This window comes from Calliphora vicina, chromosome 1 (assembly GCF_958450345.1).
Source record: "Calliphora vicina chromosome 1, idCalVici1.1, whole genome shotgun sequence".
NCBI lineage: Eukaryota > Metazoa > Arthropoda > Insecta > Diptera > Calliphoridae > Calliphora > Calliphora vicina.
Genome location: NC_088780.1, coordinates 122076990 through 122100054, shown reverse-complemented (window position 1 = coordinate 122100054; position 23065 = coordinate 122076990). Strand labels below are relative to the sequence as shown.

Genomic DNA, 23065 nt, shown 5'->3' with positions numbered 1-23065 from the left:
TCATTAATGTAAAATTGCATCTTTCTATGATTCGGTGCGATTAATTCATAAATATTTAATTTATTTAAGATCCAAAAGAAGAAAAAAACAATCAAATTAGTGAAAAAAATCATTCAACGCAAAATAAACCACTGTTTTTCATAGAACATCTCTCGTTGAAAATTTTGTATTTGTGACGAACGTTTTCTCCACCTAAAGCAATCAGCAATCACTCTGCTGTTGTTCTGCCGACGTTATTGTTTGAGCTTAGCAATAAAAATTGCTACGTGGAGACCTAGGGTTAGGATTCTATTCAAGGTGCATTTAATAAGGTGCCATCGGCAGCACAGCTGATTATAGAAATAGCTCGCACAAATGTCAAACTACATATATAAAAAATATTCGCCCGTACAGCCCGTATGTCAAACTCTATATATAAAAAATAAGTGAATTCGCCTGTATTTATTTCAATTCGCCACTGCTGTCACCTTGTTAAATACGCCTTGATTCTATTATTCTTTAAATAACATATATGTATGAGTGCCAATATTCCCGATTTTTAGCAACCAAACTGGGACTATACCCGATATACTGATGTACATTAGGGATATAACTAATTTTGGAAAAACTTTTTGGTATACCACCACATGATGGCCAATGTTGTATAAGTAATGAAAATCATTTTTTTAGGTCATTTGGAATCAAAAACATCACGCACCAACACCAATTTCTAAAATAAACCAAATTTTTTTTTTCTCTGAAAAATTATATAAAAATTTCATATTTTTTTGTTGCAAGTGTTTATTTTATTTAAAAATTATCTTTTGAAGTACAGTCAGCGTCAAAAGAAAGTGTACAACTTGTTTTTACATTTAAAACGTTTTATTTACATATTAAAAAACAATTTTTTCTCCAGTTCTAGTATATTTAACAAAACACTTAATTGTTCTCTTGCAATATATAAACAAAAAACTAAACTATTTCAACTGCAACAAAAACAGTAACAACAAAACCAAAAATACTCCATTTTTAACGCGTCAAAAGAAAGTGTACACATTTAGAATTGCAATAAGATTTTTCTAGCTACATAAAAAAATATATTGTTATTCTTTATTTTTGCCTAGATTATAATTTTTTGTGGATCTTGCTGCTAGTCTCATGAGATTTTAAGATAGTAGCTTTTCTTGTTTGATCGCGAGAACTTTAAAACCAAAATGGGAAAACAAACTGCAATTGAAACAAGAATGTAAGTCATAAAATTTAAAAATGTAGGCAAATCGTCATGTGAAATCTCCTCTATAATAGGAAGAAGCCATAATACTGTAAAAAAAATTATAGACAAACAAAAAAATTTAGAATTTTAGAAGATCAGCAACGTGCCGGAACACCAAAACGCCTTAACAACCTTGAAATACGATCGATTGTGAGAACAGTGAAGAAAATATTCACAGTAAGTGCAGTAAAATTATGCGAAGAATTAACAGATTCGTCTGGAGTGAGAGTTAGTAACAGTACGGTTCGCCGAGCGCTACACCCAAATGCTCTATATGGTGGAGTTCCGAGAGAATAACCCCACATTTCCAAACGAAATAAAGAGCGACTTCGAGAATTCGCAAACAGGTATAAAAACCAAGAAAATTGTTTTGGAATAATGTGCTGTTTACGGACGAAAGCAAGTTTGAGATTTTCGGATATAAAAAAGGAGTAAAATTTGGAGAAGCAAAAATCAAGAGTTCGACCAAAAAATGTACTATCCACTGTAAAGCATTGTGGTGGTTAGGTGATGGTGTGGGGGTGTATGGCGGCAAGTGGCATGGGCAAACTCATATTTATTGATAGTTTGATGAGCAAAACCGATTACCTAAACATTCTTATAGAAAATATGGAACCCATCATTAGAAAATTAAATCTAGACCGAACCTGGATCTTCCAACAGGACAACTATCCGAAGCATACTTCTTAACTTGTTAAAGAATGGTTGTTGTATCATACACCGAAACAACTGGAACAACCCCCACAGTCACCGAACATTAATCCCAATGAACATCTGCGGTAGCATTTGGACAGACAGATCAGAAAATGAAATATTACCAGCAATGACTCTCTACATGAAATTCTGCAGGAAGAGTGGTTCAACATCCCAACATCGGTGACATCAAAATTGGTAGAAACAATGCCAAGGAGGCTTGAAACTGTTTTAAAACCCAAAAGATGTCAAATAAAATACTAAACACGTTTTTTCTTCTAATTTCCCTAAACTGTACACTTTCTTTTGACGCGTTAAAAATGGAGTATTTTTGGTTTTGTTGTTACTGTTTTTGTTGCAGTTGAACTAGTTTAGTTTTTTGTTTATATATTGCAAGAGAACAATTAAATGTTTTGTTAAATATACTAGAACTGGTGAACAAATAGTTTTTTAATATGTAAATAAAATGTTTTAAATGTAAAAGCAAGTTGTACACTTTCTTTAGACGCTGACTGTACGTCCGTAGTTATTATTAAAATTAAATATATTGTATTTCAAAATAACACTAGTTTACAAGATTTTTGCTCATGAATTGAAACATATGGGGATTTGTGTATTTAGGTCTTCTAACTTCGGAAAAAATATTTAAAAAAAATACTGGACGTCAAACTTTTGAGATATTTATTAAAAACGAAACATATAAAAATGTACATTAAATTAGGACAAACAAATTAAAAGTGAAGTATTTTAGTCCTCTTTTTATAATTATTTTCATTTGTCTCCCTCACGACACTCCAACAGTGTTTCCAAGCATATTCTGATCCCAAAAACCTTGATAATTCCTCTCGAAAAGCTTCAAATCTTGATGGAAACGCTCTCTATGTTCGTCAGTCATGTGTCCGAGGTTTTCCGGGAAAAAATCCACATTAGAATGTAAAAAGTGAATTTTGAGGGACAATTTACACCCATCAGTTCAAAATTATATAATAAATTCGCAACAATATCTCTGTAATTTTGACTTTTCTTATTCCCCAAAAATTCTTGAACAAGTTTAAAAGAATTCCATGCTGCTTTTTCAACATCGTTTAATAGACACTCAAATTTGGTATTACCCAAAATGTTTCATTTTTGAGTACCCACAAATATCCCTTCTTTTGTTTTGGCCTCAGAAAGACTCGGGAACACGCTGCATAAATATTGGTTTATCTGGTTTTGTCTCATTTAAAGCTTTTACGAACATTTTCATTAAATCTAATTTAATGTGAAGTGGCGGCAAAACTATTTTTGTGGGTCAACCAAACTGACATTTTTAATCTTCATTTTACCTGGAATATATTCACTACAATTTGTGAAAATCGAATGAGGGACCCACTTTTTATCCTGATTTGACACGGGGAATCAAAAATAATGTAAATAAGCATATTGCAGTGTTTGTGTTATAGGAAAACCTCAATTTAACTGAATAATTTTTCCGCAAATAAAACAAAAATGGTCTGGGTTTATTTTACACTTTCTAGAAGACATTTTAAAATAGTTTTTACTTTAGAGTTTTGTATTTAATAGCGATTTATTAACGTTCATCTACAAAAACGATGCACTTTTAAACATTATTTATTTTTTTCGCGTTAATTTTTTTGGGAATTTGGAAAAAAAAATACAACTCTGAAAGTATCTAGTAGCTTCGTCAGAACGTCAAAAACGATGTAAATACCTAATTACCACAATTCGTAACACTACAGTATTCATTAGTAGTACTCAGGGCAGGTGAAAAATAAAAACATATATTTCAAAATGATTACGTATAGGTGGGAAACAAAAAATGGTCAATTAGGTAGCGTCCCTAGCTCTTCTCAAAAATATAAGTTTCATTCCATGAGCAAACAAAAATGTTTGGTTTGTAATTGAAAATATTTAATAAAAAACTTTATTGCGTTTGGTGCGTGAACTTTTTTAACAACCGCTAAATAATAATACCGTGGTTTTTCATATTTTTTAATGCTCTATTCGACTATGGTATGCCAATTTGCATATTTGCAAAAAATTTCAATAGTTATCTCCCTAATGTACATATACATACATACATATGATACATATACAAACGGAAGGGTATAATAATTTCAATAAATGGGATATCAAGCCAAAATATAAAAGCCGCGAAAACAGGACATTAATGATTTTAATGCAAACAAGATATTTTAAGGGTATTTCATGTCAAGGGAACCAAATTTTGAAATCGATGTCTTCCGATCGGGATGAAATTTGCACCAACAAGATCGGTCCAGGACTCTCTGAGTTAGAGGGGGTCAAAATTTGACATTTTGGCCAAGCAGGTGTTTTTTTCTTATCCATGTAACTTATTGGGGGTTATTATGTAACTCGTTTCGAAAAGAAATTCGTTCGAATTTGTATGCTTTATACATAGAATTTCGAAAGTGTTTCGAATCGAATTACATAATAACCCCCATTAGGTATACTTTGCCCCATTACCTACCTATGTTCTTAATATTTTTTTCCGAAATCAAAAACTTTTTTGAGTCTTTTTTCAAAATTTTTTTCTTAAAATAAAACTTAGGAAAAAAAGTTCGATTTTGCAAAAAAAAATTGTATGTCTTGAGTTACAAAATATATATTTTGATAGATATCCCACTCGTATATCCAATAGAACTAACATTGATGCAAATTTCATCCCGATCGATTTCAAAAGTTGGTTCATTTGACATGAAATGCCCCATTATTATATTAAGCTGTTAAACTACTTTGTCTTTCAAAAAATTTATTAAATATGTATGTATGTACATATTTTCATTTCATTTCCTTCTGAATCAAAATTTTTTCTTCAAATAATTTTTTCGGCAAATTTTTTAGAATAATAATTCCGTTCCAAATTCTAAATTAAATAAAATATCTAAAATTGCAGTAATATATCAGTATGGCTAAAACGTTACCAGGTACTACACAAATGTTTGAAAATTTTAAATAAATTAAATAAAAAGTATGTATTTGATATAAAGGTCCTGCTGATTTGTATCCACTGCCACCAACTGTGGGTTATGAAAATCATGATTTGCGTAAGCAACGTTTACCAAATTATTCATTTGGCGGACGAACAACTTTAAAAGATAACAGCTGTGGACCTGGCCCTGCCCGATACAATGTTGCGAAACTAGTACGGTATGGTGTGAGCAAAGCCAACAGATTTACAATAGCTCCAAAAACACATTTGGAAGGTAGACCGTTAAATCTATCCACTCTTTTTTAAATAATTAAAATTGTATTTCTTCATTTATACTTACATACAGAAAAAGGCAAAAGTCCAGGACCTATGGCTTATCAACTACGTGAATCTCCTAACTTGAAGGGTTCAAAGTCCCCAGAATATTCCATGGGCAAAGTTAATACATTTTTCTTTAAAAATTGTGCACCTGGTCCAAATAAGTATGGTATTAACGATACCTTCGTCAAGCACAAAGCTCCTGAGTATAGCATGTAAGTTTTTATAAATAATCCAAGAAAATTACAAAAATTTTTTAAATTGTTTCATATTTAAGTGGTGTTAAAAAGTATTTGAAAGAAATAACTCGTTCTCCTGGTCCTGCTACATACCCAGGTGCTCCAATGTCTTTAACACGACCCGATAGTCCTAAGTATACAATAACACCTCGTACAGAGTACGTTTTCAAGTTATATGGACCTGGATCGAACTTCTATAATCGTATGGAATATAAACCTGGAAAACGATCGCCCAATTACTCTTTTGGAACACGCCATTCTCCACGTTCCGGTACAATGATCGTACCATGTGATAATATATAATCGCAATTTAGATGCAAATCAGTAAATGTAGTAAACTTTTATATTTCTATATTTTTAAGAACTAAAATCCAATAAACATATTATTTTCCTAAAATGCTTATTTCTTTTATAAGGAAACACACAAAAAATAAATGACTTTTTTAAAACTGATAAAACTACAGTGAGTGTCACTCAAAATCGTACAACATATTTTTTTTTTAAATATTATGAAATTATACAGGCAATAATAGGTGATTATATAAAAAATTAAGTCATTTTATTAATTGGAACAAAAAATATGTATTTCAACAAAAAAGTTAACAAAACCTCATTTCGTTAAAAAAATATTGATGAAAATTAAAGAACATCACAAAATTCATATTTCACTTAAATTCGTAAAATTATATTAAATTATAATTAAAACTTTAAAAATTAAAAAAAAAATGTTAATATTAAATAATCCTAATACTTTGTAGGGTATCATTTGCTATTTTTTAGTGCCTTTACGATTTTAAATGAAGCGTTGATATTCTGGGCACTGACAGTCTTACCCAATTTTTTTATTTGTGGATAAGGGCAATTAAAATAATACCCAATTTTCTGATAGGTAATAGCACACACAATATAAAAATAACATTTTAAAATATTTCCAAAACATCATCTTTCTGAAACTAATGAATAAAATTTGACTACGATGGTGTACGATTTTAAGTGACATTCACTGTATATGAAAGACTAAAGAACGGCGCATATTTTGTATTACTCAGTTCAAAACACCCGGATTTTGAGTTATGACGTTGTTGCAGCAAATTAGCGATATGTACATAAGAATGATGAAAACAAAATACATAAATACTTAAATCATTTAAAACGTTGTGAGATGAAATTATGTATGATATGTTACGTTATTTGACAGGTTTTTTATTCTTATTTCAGCGATATATGTATGTAGTATTACAGATACAAAAAATATAATTTTTAGTATTAAATAGCATTCAGAATAAAACCTGTAGCATAGCGATTTTACTATCGTATCATAATTTCCTCGAAATACGATATTATAAGGAACGGTACAATTTAGTCCGCAAATACTATCGTTTGTGACACGCAAACGATATCATATATGATAGTTTATATCGTCTATATGATATTGTTTCGATATTGTTTTAATATCGTTTGGTTTATTGGGAATGGGAAATCTTTAACAAAACTGGACATTTTATAACTTTTGTATGGAAATTGATATTAAAAACATTTCTGTTATAATTTTGTTATTGTCATATTACGGGGTTAATATAAATATGTTTGATAACACAAGTAGTAATGATATCCTTCATTAAAGGAATACGTTCATGTGTTAATTAAAAAAATATTTTTTAGGGAAATATATTGAGGCAATTAGCATTGAAACTGCACAATTTTACACCATTCTTATTAAATGTTGAACCTCGATAGAATTCACACCAAAGGAACTTAAAATTTTGTATTTTTGACGAAAATTTTAATATTTAAAATAAAATATAAAAGTACTTAGTTATCGCCGCAAATTATTATGTCGCGAAAAACATCGTACATTGTCAACGCGAGATTAAATTAATAAACTTGTGTATAAGACTGTCAATGCTAGGGAGACCTGCTGCTCCGATTGAAATTAAAAAATCTAGCTCCGTTAGGATTATAAATTTAGCTTTACAATTTTAAACAATACATAGTATAACGGAAATATTAAATAATTCATACGGCTTAAATTTTTTTTAAAACGTTTTTAATATAAAGTATTAAAATTTAATAAACTTAATCATAACAATGCCTACAAGTATAGCTAATTCAAATATTATTATTAAAATTAAAATAAGTTTGTTGTATAAAACCTCACGTTGAAGCTTACGAATAATACTACGCGACTGGGAGAGATCATCATCGGCATTTTCAAGACGACGCGTCGAACGCAAAAGCGACTCACGCTGTTCGCTCAATTCGGAAAGGACCTTTAAAGAACATAAACAGTTATATTAGACTTAATTGAACCACTATTAAGTTATTATTAGGATTATATTTTATAATGTATTTATTAATAAGAATGAAGATTTGTTAACATTATAAGCAATTATTAAAATAAAACGCAACTTACTTCAGTTCCTATTTGTTCAGATTCATAGGCAATTTGATTGGAACGTTGTAAACTTGATCCAGTACGTTGTAGAACATCATGAGTATTTGCAGCTAATTGTTGTTGATTATTAAAACTACGAGACATTGTTGATACTGAACTTGTTTAAATATACAATAATAAATTAAAATTAAATAAGTTTTTACATTTATTTTTTTTCAAGTAATTTGTTTTCTTTCTTCTTTCTATTTAGCTGTTATCAGCTAACCAGAGATGGTAAGTGTTATTTTATTTCGATAAAATAAATGTGTACTACATATGTAAGGTGCATTTAATAAGGTGTCATCAGCAGCATAGCTGTTAAGACACAAATAATCAGCTGAAGAGTTGTTTTTAATTTCAATCACTATAATTTTAGTTGGAACGGACATGTATATATCGACTAGCGAGTGATTCTAAGTCGATAACAATTTGCTATCATTTGCTATCCCATAAAGCATTTATATTCTGGGTCGTTATATGTTGCAGAGTCGATATAACTGTATAGTGAAATCGAGAAAAATAGCATACAGTTGGCAGAGATATAATTAAAAAACGCGAATACTTAAATTTTTTCACTATTTGTCACCAAAAATTTTTTCCATCAAAAATTGTTTTTAATATTTATCTTACTTGGGGGTTACAGGATCAAGTTTTGCCTTTCAAGTTTTAATACACTCTCACTTCTTTACTAATACACTCACACTATTAAGAATTGAAACGAACTTGCATTCAATTTTTCATTCAAGTTGGTGTTCAATTTTTCATTCAAGAAAACAGCTGATTACATTTTTTTGCCCAATTTGTATTAAAATTATTTTCAAGTTGCGTGCTGCCTACGTCACAGCTTTAGATTTTTATAAATTTTGACAAACAGTATATGTAAAAGACTTTCAAGAAAAACTTGATCGTGTGGCTGCAGGGTAAAGTATACTTTGGTGAAGAGTATATAAGATTCGGCACATCCGAATGCAGTATTACTTGTATTTTATAAAAACTAAGAAAGTAATAGTAAAATAAAATCCAGAACAACACTATCTATCTTTTTTTAAATTCCCATCTCTGCTGATAGTAAGCATTTCACTTTACAACACTAACTCTGGGTTCTATAAGTCGATTGTTCGATTGTTCGAACAATCGACTATTTCCTGACAAAAGTCGAAATCGACTTTTTGGTCGGAAAAAAGTCGAACAATCGATTATGTTATCTCAAAAGTCGATAAAAGTCGAATAGTCTAAAATATTCGATAAAAGTCGACTTTTTAGATTGATAAAAAAAATATTGCACTTGCATTTTTTGTAGTGTATTCTAATATATGTAAATAATAAATAAATAAATGTTTATAAAATAAAGCTTTTTTCTACACAAAATTCTTACAACATTATTCTAACTATTATCGCCTTGATAAATTTCATTTTTATTGCTAAACATTACAAAAGGCGCATCAATAAATGTAGAAACCATGTATTTTTTACAAGAAATGGTAAAAAGTTGAAAAAAATCGAAAAAAGTCGATTAGCTAAAAAGTCGAAAAGTCGACTTTTCATAAACTACCAAAAGTCGAAGTTCGAAAAGTCGACTTTTTAAAAAACGGAAAAAGTCGAAAGTTCGAAAAGCCGACTTTTTGTTTCAGCTATAGAACCCTAGTGCAAACATACATAGGGTAACATAGAGACGAGACATAATTGCCAAAAACCTAAGTCTGTTTTCAAAAATCTAACTCTTGCAACAACAAAATAGATTCTAGTCAATATATTTTGTTGTTGTATCAGACATATGATTTGTTGTATTTTTGTTTGACAAATGAGAGTGTCTCGCCTCTATGTATAATTCTCTATGCCAACATATATTGCACAAATTTGGTTGTCAAAAATTGTGTTGCCATATGTGAAAAGTTCTCTTAATTTTGGCGTTTTTCTAGACGCAGTAACAACTCAAATATTTTTAACTCGAAAAGCAATTAATTACCATCAAGGCGAATTCATATAAGGTGTCCTCATTAGCCCAGCTGATCATCAACTGTTTTATCCAAACTGTCAAAATTTGTGTTTGTGTTGGTGCGCGCCATATAACATCCTCCACATGAAATGAAGCAATAAATATACATATTACACTAGCTTGTTCAAGGCGAATCTAAAAAAGGCGACCTCACGAGAACAGCTGATTACAGAACTAGCACGCGATAATGTCAAACTGCATATATAAAAAATATTCGCCGGAACGCCATTATTTCAAACTCCATATATAAAAAATAAATGAATTCGCCTGTATTTATTTCAATTCGCCACTGCTGTCACCTTGTTAAATACGCCTTGAGCTTGTTGTTAAATTCCACTTTAATATTGAATTCGCCTTACTTGTGTTTTTTGACAGATTGGGTAAAAATCAAAAACAAAATGTATGTTGTTTTTGTATTGTTGTAATTGTTGTAGGGACGAGTACAAGGCGTATTTAACAAGGTGACAGCAGTGGCCAAAGTAAATTAATAAAGTAGCGACAGTACTACAACAAATACAACATTTACAAAAACCACAAGCAATTTTGTTTTTGGTTTAAGGTCTGAGCTGTCAAAGTTGCCTGTTGTTGTTTTTGCTTTTGGGCTTGTTGTATTTTTCGCCACAACAACCACAAGTGAATTGACAGTTCAGACCAAAGTAAAAAAAATAGTCAGCTGTTCTACTGAGTCTACTTTATTAATTTACTTTGGCAGTGGCGAATTGAAATAAATACAGGCGAATTCACTTATTTTTTATATATAGAGTTTGACATACGGACGTACGGGCGAATATTTTTTATATATGTAGTTTGACATTTGTGCGTGCTATTTCTATAATCAGCTGTGCTGCCGATGGCACCTTATTAAATGCACCTTGGACGAGTACACCTTATATGAATTCGCCTTGAATTACCATTAAATTAATTAAATTCATACAAAATAAAAATTAGAAGCAAGGTGCATTTAATAAGGTGCCATCGGCAGCACAGCTGATTATAGAAATAGCTCGCACAAATGTCAAACTACATATATAAAAAATATTCGCCCGTACGTCCGTATGTCAAACTCTATATATAAAAAATAAGTGAATTCGCCTGTATTTATTTCAATTCGCCACTGCTGTCACCTTGTTAAATACGCCTTGATTAGAAGTTTCCATTATTATGGAACAAGATTGCATTCAAGTGGCTGGCTTCGCAGTAGTTTATCCAATTTGCCAAGACTTTTTTGACGGTTTCATATCACGAATGTCTCGGCCAAGGTATATTAATTATAAGGTAGTGTTATCAGACCAGCTGATCGTTTTTTGCTACTATGTTAATTTTTCGCCGTAGTGCATTATAAATGTCAAACTTTGTTTACATTTTGTAAATATCAAACTTTGTTTTGATACGAAATTAGTTTTATTTTTAAAAACATCAAATTAAATTACAAACAGATTCAAATTTATAAACATTTTTTGTTTAACAAAAATTCGCTTTGATTTATTTGTGAGCTGTTTTTGACATTTTTCCCTGCCAGCCAATTCGCCTTCAAATGCAGGCACAATGTCAAACTACATATACAAAAAATATAACCAATTCGCTCGGTATTCTGAATTCGCCGATGACACTATCTTATAATTAATATACCTTGGTCTCGGCGATATTAGCCTTAAGAGTGTGGATGGATTCTGGATTATTCGCATAGCTTCGGTCTTTAGCGGCACCGCACAAGAAAAGGTCTAAAGGGGCCAATTGACATCGCCAAGACGGCTGATAAAACGATTCTTTTCAACAAACACACTGTGCTCATTTTTGAAAGAAGTAGCAATACTATAGAATTTTGAAAGAGTTAACTCGCGTAAAAGTTATTCGCTCGGCTATGTAAACCGAATTTCAGTGTCTTAAAACGACTAATTTATGTCCACGGAGGTATGATACTGACAGCACGGAATGATAGTCAATATATACTCTGTGTGATAGTCAATATTTCGAATAGAAAAAGCTGACAATTTCAATATAGCATACGATTTAAAACGATATTTGTTTTTGTACCAAATCGTGTTGAAATATAATTTGAGATCAAATCATATTGTCGTGCATTTTAGTTGGAAATTGGAAAAAACCTTTTTTTTTAAATATGGCAACACTTCTAATAAATAATTTTTTATCAACGTCAATAGTTGTCATTTTTTTATTTGATAGTCGTATAAATTAACAAAGTTTTAAACAAATTTAGTAAAGCGTTAATTTATTATAAATAATTATTACCGTTTATTGAATTTCATTTGAAATAAAGCCTATACATGAGAATGAAAAAAACCTGGGTAAAGCGGGAAAATATATATTATGTTCCCTTTTATAAACAAAAGTCAAAAATGTTACTTTTGGGCATATTTCTACTGGGAATTATATTCTTCGTATACCAAGCTGTTTCCATAAATCAACTGCCAAATGCTAGCACACCGTGGTCTTTGGAAGGCACAATGCAGGGTCTTAAAAGAAAGCACAAGCAAATACAGGCATCTTTGGGTAAAAAACAAACTGATAACGATTCAGGCGGAGGTGCTGGTGGAGGGCCTTACGACGAGGGTGGCGGTAATGGTGATAATGAGGATGCTAAAATATCACCAGATACCATAAAAATAATAAGGTAAAATGTTATTATCTTGGGATAAAATACAAAATGGTTCATACCTGCTTGCAATTTGAAAAGTTGAATTAGTTTTTTTTATATGAATATTGGTAAACAATTCGAAGTACTAAAATCATTGGTTTAAAATTTTTTAAATCTGTTAATGGGGTTTTTTATTACTTATCATACCCAATTCATTCTGAAAAATAATCACAGTAGAGAAGCGCTTTTTTGGGACTTTAGAGATTTATTTATTACTTTTTATTTTTTGTGGATTTATAAACTAATTAAATTAAGAAACTAATAATTAAAACAAGTTTGGTGCTATTATATATTTGATAACAAAATTATACTAAATTCCATTATAAAAATAAAATATTAAATTTTTTTAACAAACTTACTTATCTAAGTATTAAAATCTCAATTTTCATAAAAAAATGGGCTAAGCTAACGATATGTAAATAATATTTAATTAATATATATTTATATTTTTTAGAGGTATACGACTTTTTGATTATGACTCCTATAAGCCTAATTTCGAGGGGAAATTTCGTTGCTTGGATGGGAGCTTGGAAATACCCTTTGATCGAGTCAATGATGATTACTGTGATTGTGAGCGCGACGGCAGTGATGAGCCGAGCACAAATGCCTGCAGTAAGGGCCGTTACTATTGTAAATATCAAAAACGCCATATTACAGGACGGGGACGTGACTTATTTGTCCATAGTAGCCGTGTAAATGATGGAATTTGTGACTGCTGTGATGGCAGCGACGAATGGAAGGGTACCAAATGTAGAAATAATTGTTTATAGGAGTGATTAACTAAGTTTCAACAGTAGTTTTAAGTTATTATTTTTTTATGTTTTTATATTAAAGAATTTCGGAAATAAGTTTTATCTCAAGTCATCGAATGACTGCGAAAATAATGTATCTACTAGGGTAATTAAAATTGTTTAATTTCAAAATTAATAATAGAATTTTGTTATAAACATGATTTTAAATTAATAATTTTATATAGGTATTCGAAATATTTAAGATTTATTTTATATTATAGGCTATTGTAAGTAACTGCACTACCAAATAATGTATATTTTAAGTTTTTAAAATAAAGGTCTTATTTTGTAACACGAATATTTTTGTTTGCTTGCAAGTTTGTTAGTATTTTGACTCTTATTGGAAATTTTCCATACAAAGAAATAGTGAAACTTGTAGGCAAACGAATAGAGTGAAACTTAGACTTTGAATCTTGAAACTTGGTTTCTTCTGAAAAAAAATTAAAATAAAATGTACGTGTTAATATAATAGCATTTATAAAATGTTTAGTACCAGTGCGATTAACCGATGTAATTTTTCCTCTGATACAGGGTCAGCCAGCCACGATAAGGGTGATTATTACCGTAAACGATTATGGCGTAAACGTCTTACGCCTGTTTCGTACTAGATTAAAGATAAAATGCAAACTGTTTCTTTAATCTAGTACGAAACTGTCGTAGGCGTATGACATTTACGCCATCCACGATAAGGGTGATTTTCAGTTTAGATTTCTAGATTTTTTTTTGAACATGCAAAATTTGTTTTATTTATAAGATCTTTAAATTGTATGTATTTTCTGAAATCCTTTTAGAATATGACATATTTTGATTTTGTAAAGTGATTTTTTATCATTTGTTTAAACGTAAAATGCATCACAAATAACTGATTTTAGTTCATGTTATATGTATATTTTTTAGTGGTTTTATTTAAAATGTTAATTAAATTTCCATGTTTTTAAAATATGTATAAGATTGAAATTCGAATGGTTTTGAACTATTCGGATGTGAATGATATTAAAATTATTTAAAAAATTCCTATGTATATTGATTTAAGTTTTAGTGTTTAAAAATAATTCATGTTTTAAGAAGTTTTATATAATTATTTATAAAAAATAAAAGAATGTTTTTGAAAATAAAGTTTAAGAATAAGGAAGCAAGGATAATTCGATGGGCTATATTTTATACCCTTTATGTTAGGTTTTCACGACAATTGGTTTTTCTCTCCGGAATGACCCCAGCCTCATTCGGCCATTTTGTCAACTCAGCGACTGGGTTTCAATCGAAAGTTTTTTCACCAAGGAATGAACTTTCGACATCAGAGCTGTAAAACATATTGCTAACATATAGAAAGGCCCTAACTAACATATTCATTACTTTAGAAGAGAAGGAAACGACTTAATAAAACTTAAAGTTCTGTAGTTGCAATATTTTTTTAACGCAGACTTTTATGAAGGTATTCAACCAATTTAATGTTGTGACATTTAATTTTATTTTATTAATGGTGTATTACGGGATTATCTATCGAAGTATGCAAAAAACTAAATTTTGGGAAAAAACGAGTATATTAAGGTAACGATATGTGGTATAAATTTAAAAGAATTTTTGTAAATTTTCTAACTTATTTCTATGGCGTTGGAAAGGCCTTTAAAATGTCTATCATTAGATATCCATATTGTCTATGTTAATGACGTAGTAATCCAGATATATATGAAAAACTTATTTTCCAGGGTTCTACTCAAGGAAAACCAAAAATACCGCTTTCCTTTATTGACTATATTGTAGTCGGAATTGAGCTTAACAACTTAGCTGAACATCACTTTACATTTAGAAAAAGTAAAGAAATACAATTAACAATACTTACTAACTTCAAATAGAAATATATCCATTCCTAGACCTGACCCAGCGAAATGCCGGGACTATATAACATTTTTTGACCGATATAACTTTTTCCGGTAAGCAGAACCCCCGCCGATTTGGTTTTATTTTTTAATTCAACTATTTTGTATACAGACATTTCGTCAAACGTTTTTTAATGCAAATTGTTGGCAGTGATGCCCCAAATTTCTGCAACCAATGCATCATTAAGTTATATGTTGCAAAAGTTTGCAGGTCGTGGCATCAGTGATGCACAAATTTACTGCATTTACGAACACACCCTAAGTTTCTCGGATTTCTGAAACGATGTAGGAATTACTTCACTCTTTCTGATCACCTCACTATTTACACCACCTATATCCAGCAATTTTGGTTATCATAATAATTGAGTAAAAACAAATTAATCTAAAAGTAATTACTTTTTTCTTTAAAAATATGAACTTTCTCCACTTTTCTAGCCATGCTTGTTATCAACTTTTGACTTTTGAGGAAACGCGAACATTATTCTCCAAGAACCAATTGTTGACTAATCTCAAACTGTTTTTTTTGGGATCATTATCTTGCTGGAATGTCCACAATAATGGTATATTCTCCAATATGCATCTTTACCCATCTGAGTTTATTATATTTTCAATTCTATATATCGGATCAATATCATCCAATGAGAAGCACCCCCAAACCATTATGTTTCCTCTACCATGTTTAACCATCTTCTTTGTAAACTTTACATGGAATTCTTTAGCTTTAGGACGGCGAGCCGAGGCGGAAATTTCTTTGACATTTTTTTGTCTCATCGCTTCATAATATATTTCGTAATTTTTCCCCCCATCACATTCATCTTTATATTTTGCTTAAGCATTAGTTTAATTAACTTTTCTGGCAAGTCTGCCGTGCAGTTTGACTTGCACAAGACGACGATCTGTTTGTGATCTGACCTCATCGTCAATCGCAGCAGAAAGAATATAGCTTTTGCAGATTTCAAATGGTATTTTTTGCCATGACTATGATTATTCTATCTGTTTCCAGGCTGGTTTTCTTTGGTATACCACGAGTTTCTATGGTTTGTTTTTTGTACAAATCATTTTGGACACAGTGTAAAGATCTTCCAATAATTTCTCATGGTTTTGACAATTTTTATCTCTCTACGTTACAATGAATGTTTCGTCCCATTTTCTTCCAAAGAGATGATGGTACTTTTAATGAAAATAAAAGGCTGGTTTTCTTTGGTATACCACGAGTTTCTATGGTTTGTTTTTTGTACAAATCATTTTGGACACAGTGTAAAGATCTTCCAATAATTTCTCATGGTTTTGATAATTTTTATCTCTCTACGTTACAATGAATGTTTCGTCCCATTTTCTTCCAAAGAGATGATGGTACTTTTAATGAAAATAGCTTTCGTTTGTAACGGAATTTTTAATGTTAAATTCACTTAATATTATCCGATAAGGTGTATCTTATTTTTGAGATTTTTTTTTGATGTATATGTATAGGAATTTTTTTAAACTTTGCTTATTTCTTCAATACTTAGATTTTTAACAGTGTGCTAAATTTCGTAGACCTACAATAACGAATTCTAATTTTGCCCAGTACTTATATGAGAAGAAATCACTGTGACGCGTTTAGTTTAAATATACTCTAGAGCCACTCACTAGTATATGTAAACGTTTGTTTTATGATGTTTCCCAAAATATTTTTGGTCTAGTGATAACCGTTCTTGAGCTGGACCATTTTTAAAAATAGATTTTTTCCAGTTTTTTTTGTAAATACATATTTAAATTTTCTCCCCAGACAACACATATAATTTGAGAGGGATTTTTAAGTCATTTCTAACGGTATAAACTTCACGTACAAGCTCATACCTCATATTCCATGTGGGGTATCATTTGCAAAAAAAAGCTTTTTGAAAACGGTTATTACTAGACTCAAAATATTTTGAGAAACATCATAAAATAAACCAAGGATTATTTTGAAGGGGTAACAAAATAACATTGTTTTGAGAGTCGGTCGGTGATAAAGTATACCTCTAATTCTGTACCAACTGATCCTTCATGTTGATCATTAGAAACGAATTTGAAGGGGTAACAAAATAACATTGTTTTGAGAGTCGGTCGGTGATAAAGTTGTTGATCATTAGAAACGAATTTTATTATTTAGAACATGTAGTCTACTTTAACTAATATTTTATTATTTTTGTAGCTGAAAAATAAAACACGTTTAATTTTTATTTTGACATACATATTTAAGTAGAACTTAATGAATATGGAGTTGGTTTTCTTTATTATTACTTTTATTATTCTTCAAATATTTTTGTTTGTTTTTAGCTTTAGTTTTAATTTTAAATCTTAAAAGTTAAAATGTATGTATTTATGCATGTATGTATGTAAGTATGTATGTGTTTATATTATATTAAGTTAAGTTTTATGCATAATTTTTAATTAAATTCTTATAGATTTTGTGAAAATGAATCTCATTTATTTTTTTATATACTCTTAATAATTATATGTATAAGTAGTAATGTATATAAAATATAAACAATTCAAACGAAATGCCAAATATTTTTTCAAATAAATAATCGATAAACAAAATCATTTGGGATTTAAATTGAAATAAAATTAATAATTATTTATGTAGGCGAAAATAATAAAAGCAGATTTTTTACAAGTTTTCTTTCTATTTTCGTTTTTTTTTGCCAAAAAATACTGTTTACAAATTTTGTTATTTGATTTTTATATTTATTTAATAATTATTTTTTATACGTATGTATGTATTTAAAATCAATGTTTAATGTTTTTATTTTTTTTATTATTTCTTTCAAGTGAAACGCATTAATGCAATTTTGAACTGCTAATTCGAAAAAGGTACTTTTTTAAAGTTGTTTTTTATTTTTCATTTTAATTTGTTTTCTTTTTTATACTTATTAAATGATAAACATTTTTTTGCAAATGTTCAAATTGGGTGTGTACGTTTATCTCCCGTTTAAATTTATTCAGTTTTTCATTGAATTTAAATAGCTTTAATTTAAATAAATTGTAAAATCTTACAATACTAAAAACTTATTACTTTTTTTATTATTATTATTATTATTATGTAACTTTAGAGAGCCATACATATATTGTAATCTTATGTAAAAATTACTATTATTTTATTATGTGTGTTTAACTTTCTTAGGTTTTCTAACTTTTTTTAAGTTATTTATAATTATGTAAATATATCACCTAAAAGCTATTTAATACTTAATTTATTATGTTTTTTTTTCTTAATTTTCTTTCTCAAAATCTTTTATGAATGAAAATGTACAAAAAACTATTTTCTCTTTTGATATAAAACTAAAAGCATCACTAACACAAAAGGTTGTTTTTTTTTAATAAAATAAAATCAATCAATTTTTCTACAAATTCTTAAATTTGTTTACTGAGTATAAGAAACAACCTCCATTCATTCATATATTAAAGTAAATAGTCATCTACATACAAATCTTTAAGTTAATTAATAAGGACTTTGCCATGTGATTACCAAAAAATAAAGATACAATTTCGATATCATAATGTTTGTTAATAGGTCTCTTTTATTTCTTGTATAACATATGCGGAAAAATAATTGCAAGGAAACCGAAAACTATATTTTTTTTCAAACGTACCTTGTATTAATGAAATGTAATCAAACAATTACTTACATCCTTGCACTTTTGTGACAGTCAGGATTTTCTACATGGGTTTAAAATAGTGCTAATTCACACACATCAAGTTTACTTGAGAAAATCTGGAGTTTGCAGAAGATATATTAGAGGAGAGGAGATTGGAAAGATTTTCAGCTTTTCTTCCTCTCTCTCTTCTATATACTCAATCAAGACTTGTGCAAGTAAACTTGATGTGTGTGAATCAGGACATACTGATGTTCGTATTTTTTATAAACTCTAATTTTTCTCGGTTTTTATATTAAAATAATCTACAAATTCTGTTATTAGAAAAAGTCCAAAAACCATAAATTTGTTTTTACTTAAAAAGATTAGGACATTGTTTCACTTGAAGAGTGTTGAAAAACAACAAATCGTCTGGTAGTGAAAGACGCATGCACGAAAAGTTAAGAACTTTATTTTTTAAAAAATAATAATTTTTTAAAAAATAATAAACAATAATCAATAAAAAAAAATGTAGTTTCGTAGTAGTTACGTCTGTTTGCATTTAAGGTTACGATATACTGTATGTATTCATAATAAAGCAAAAAAGTATATCGTCCCCTTAATAAAACAATAGTATATAATTTTTTGCCATTTCGTAAAAATTGAGTTTGTAATTTTTGTGTTAGTAGACATCTGGAACAAAAGCAATATTTCAATTGATCTTTGACACTTTGTGGAAGTAGAATTTCACCAAATTTTTTTTAATGCTTATACACTATTGCTTTATTGAGGGGACGATATGTAATGAAATAATAAGTCAATGTGAAAAGTAATTTTTGACATACTGTATTTATCTTTTATTAAGCTCTATGATTAATATTTGATAAATTACATGTCCTTATTAGGCTCTCACAACCGTTAATAAATTAGTTTTTATGAATTTGTTTGTTATTTTAAATTCTAATTCGTACTTATTGTGATATTCGTGATTCTTCAAAATCTCTATTAACATCAATATGGCCCATATTGTCACTGCAAAATAACATAACATCATTTTAAAAATTTTCAAAGTGATAGAAAAAAGACCATTGCAACATGAGGAATTTCTCTGTTATTAAATTAATTTAACATTTCTAACGATGCGGAAAAATTTTAACAAAAATATTGACTCTGGGCAAAATAAAATCCTTGATAATTTTATGAAAACAAACATAAACATACTATTGTTTTATTAAGGGGACGATATACTTTTTTGCTTTATTATGAATACATACAGTATATCGTAACCTTAAATGCAAACAGACGTAACTACTACGAAACTACATTTTTTTTTATTGATTATTGTTTGTTTTATCGAACTACTTGTTCAAGCAAACTTTTAGACTCCTACAATCAAAAACGGCGACTTTATTAATAAAATTCAAATGGACGTAACTACACTTTCGTATGTAAAATATAGAAGTCAAACACATGTGTATTAATACTGTTGTAAACAAATTCTTATAAGTTGAAAATTTTAGTACCTATAAGTTTTTGGCTTTTCATGTAAAATAAAGAAAAGTGTAGTTACGTGTAGCACATTTTAATTCATTCAAAATTTGAATGAATTCTGTCAAACAAATATAACACAAATTATATGTCTGATACAACAACAAAATACATTGACTAACATGTATTTTGTTGTTGCGGGTGTTAGGTTTTTGACAACAGACTTAGGATTTTGATAATTACGTCTCGTCTCTAAGAATTCTGTTATGGTTTGATTCCTATAGAATTAGCATTTGTGAATGGCTTTAGGGAATGAATTGCTGAGATATATGTATTTAATTCTGAATTAAGCACAGATTAAATCAATCAATTCGAAGACCTGCTCACAACATATTTCGGTCAAAAAGTGATACCTGTCTGAAATTCTTTTAAAGTTAAAACACATTTTATAAAAAAATTAATAAAAGGGACATTCAAAAGAACAAATTGGAGGTAATTTCAAATATCAATTTTCGGAAAATTATTAACAACACTGAAAGCTATATTTTAGATCCTTATGATCGTCTGAAAACGCAACCTTTAATTAAAATACCCGCTTTATGGTCAATATATTACAACTTGTAAATGTAAAATGTAGCTTCAATGGCCCTTAGACCTATTGTCACAATATTCCCTTTTTCGACCTTACCAAACATTCGAAATTACATTACCATAGGGTTTTTATATTTAACTAAAACTACTAAAATTCTCATTATTTTCATAGAGACGGAAACTCGTTTTCATGTATGTTCAAATAAAAACTGAAGTTTTCTATAACGTGATTTGATAACAGAATGGCATTAAACATTCGAAGCCATTTTACTCGTTACAGCGCCTTTTGAATTATTACAAATCCATACTTGGATATCATTCATAATAATTCTTGAGAAATTTCTTTACATTTTATAAAATTGAATGAATTACAAACAAATTTAAGAAATTTTTACAATCTTGTTTATAAAAACGTATAGTAGACCGATGCATGTCTAGAACTGACAATGTGAAAGATTAAATTTGCAATATACTGTAGTATAGTTTGTGGGAGGGAAATATTTAGTTCGGTTGCCATTCATAATAGACCCATTAGTTTCCTTGGGAAACTTTATGATACTTCAATTCATAACAAACGATTGCTGCATTTTTATAGTAAATGCTAAAAACATTTACCACCATATACATATGTACGTACATAAACAAATTTTAAATTTATAAAAGTTTTATAAATCGAAATTCCCATACAAAATGTATACGAAATCATTTACAATTCGGTAAATTTTCAAGTAATTATAAATAAGTAGTAAAAAAAAAAATAATTTTTAATGTAAATATTTATACATAAATGTTTAGAAAAACAAAAATGTTGTTATTTTTTATTGCACTGGAACAAAAAACATCTATAATAGGGAATCAATTTATAATTAATGAAAAAATAACTAAAAATTATTATATATACTCAAGTATATAGTATGTATGCATGAAAATATGCTTATAATGCATATTTTTTTTTTAAAGGAAATTCATAATTAAAAGCGAAAATAATTGATTGCCTAAAAAAGGAAAAACAACAAACAAGAGATTCAACGACACAGGGTGTAATACAACTTTTGTAACTTACGTTTGGACTTACACTGGTGAGTATGATTATGATGATTAGTATTATTATTATTATTGTTGTTGTGCGCATGATGGGTAATATTTGAAGAAGTTGTAGTCGTATTAGAATTAGCATTAGCATTCATTCCTACAATAGCATTAGATGATAGTTGCTGTTGCTGCTGTTGGTGGTGTTGATGAACAGTAGTAGTTGCAGCAATATGTTGTTGCGTTTGTTGTTGTTGTGTATTATTTAATAGTGTTGTTGTTGCTGCGGTATTATTATAGTTATGGCGAAAACGTTGGGGTGTTTGATAGGTTTGATAATTAAAAAAATTATGATGATTTTGATGATTAATATTTACAATTGAATTGGTAACGGATGATGCCGTAGCCGATGCTAGTGACGTTGGCGATGTGACATTTAAGCTAACTGAGGAAGCAGCCGTAGCGGCAGCAACCGCAGCCACTGTCGATTGTGATATTAAAGCTGCTGCCGCTGCTGCTAAACCACTAGTGGTTGTCGAAGATGATGAAGCTGCTGCAACAGCTGCTGAAGCAATACAATGTAAAATATGATTCTGTTGTTGTTGCTGCTGCTGCTGTTGTTGCTTGTGTTGTTTTTGTTTGTGATAAGAAGAAGAAGAAGTTGCAGAAGATGATGAAGACACTTTACCATGGTGATGATGATTATGGTAGTTGTGATGATGATGGTGATTCGAACGTCTTCGGTGGTGGTGATGATGATGATGATGGTGGCGATGTCACTTTTCTTCTAACGCCTGTGATTGTGGCTGTGGATGCTGTTGCTCATTGTTTTGTGCATTATTAGGTGTTTGTTGTGTCAATTGTCCTTGCTGCTGCAACTGTTGAGAGTGTAATTGTTGTTGCTGCTGTTGATTTTGATTGTGTATATGCTGGCAAAATGCTTGTAATACTTCAAAATGTGTCATTAGATTGGCGGTTTGACTGTCGTAATGTAAGTGGCGTGTAACTTGGGCACCCAAACGTCTTAAAAGATCCGTAAATGTTTTCTCCTCTTTTCTTATCCAAGGTCGCCGATCGTCTTGCACTTGATATGGTGTTAAATGTACATGTATGTTAATGGCTAAAATGATATTTTAAGATAATAAATAC

General features: G+C 29.6%; 4 protein-coding genes across 4 annotated transcripts in view; 2 read left to right on the top strand and 2 right to left on the bottom strand.

Annotated features, from left to right (window-relative positions):
- The first annotated feature begins 4734 nt into the window (after positions 1 to 4734).
- LOC135956659 (ciliary microtubule associated protein 1B-like) lies at positions 4735 to 5840 on the top strand. Its single transcript, XM_065507213.1, has 4 exons — positions 4735 to 4893; positions 4957 to 5172; positions 5245 to 5431; positions 5494 to 5840. The coding sequence occupies exons 1-4, from the start codon at positions 4875 to 4877 to the stop codon at positions 5756 to 5758; spliced, it is 687 nt and encodes a 228-aa protein (XP_065363285.1). The 5' UTR covers positions 4735 to 4874; the 3' UTR covers positions 5759 to 5840.
- Positions 5841 to 7480: 1640 nt separating this feature from the next.
- Positions 7481 to 8078, bottom strand: Vti1b (Vesicle transport through interaction with t-SNAREs 1b). The gene is made up of 2 exons (XM_065507202.1): positions 7869 to 8078; positions 7481 to 7725 (listed from the first exon to the last, which is right to left on the bottom strand). Exons 1-2 carry the CDS (start codon positions 7992 to 7994, stop codon positions 7516 to 7518), a joined length of 336 nt encoding a protein of 111 aa, XP_065363274.1. The 5' UTR covers positions 7995 to 8078; the 3' UTR covers positions 7481 to 7515.
- Positions 8079 to 12085: 4007 nt separating this feature from the next.
- Positions 12086 to 14474, top strand: LOC135956639 (uncharacterized). The gene is made up of 2 exons (XM_065507190.1): positions 12086 to 12517; positions 12996 to 14474. The coding sequence occupies exons 1-2, from the start codon at positions 12171 to 12173 to the stop codon at positions 13309 to 13311; spliced, it is 663 nt and encodes a 220-aa protein (XP_065363262.1). The 5' UTR covers positions 12086 to 12170; the 3' UTR covers positions 13312 to 14474.
- A 2928-nt stretch (positions 14475 to 17402) lies between these two features.
- The window catches only part of LOC135963717 (putative mediator of RNA polymerase II transcription subunit 26), a 33591-nt gene continuing 27928 nt past the window's right edge, over positions 17403 to 23065 (bottom strand). Inside the window, 1 exon segment of the mRNA XM_065515677.1 lies at positions 17403 to 23036. Coding sequence (XP_065371749.1) covers positions 21913 to 23036 — 1124 coding nt within the window. The 3' untranslated portion in view covers positions 17403 to 21912.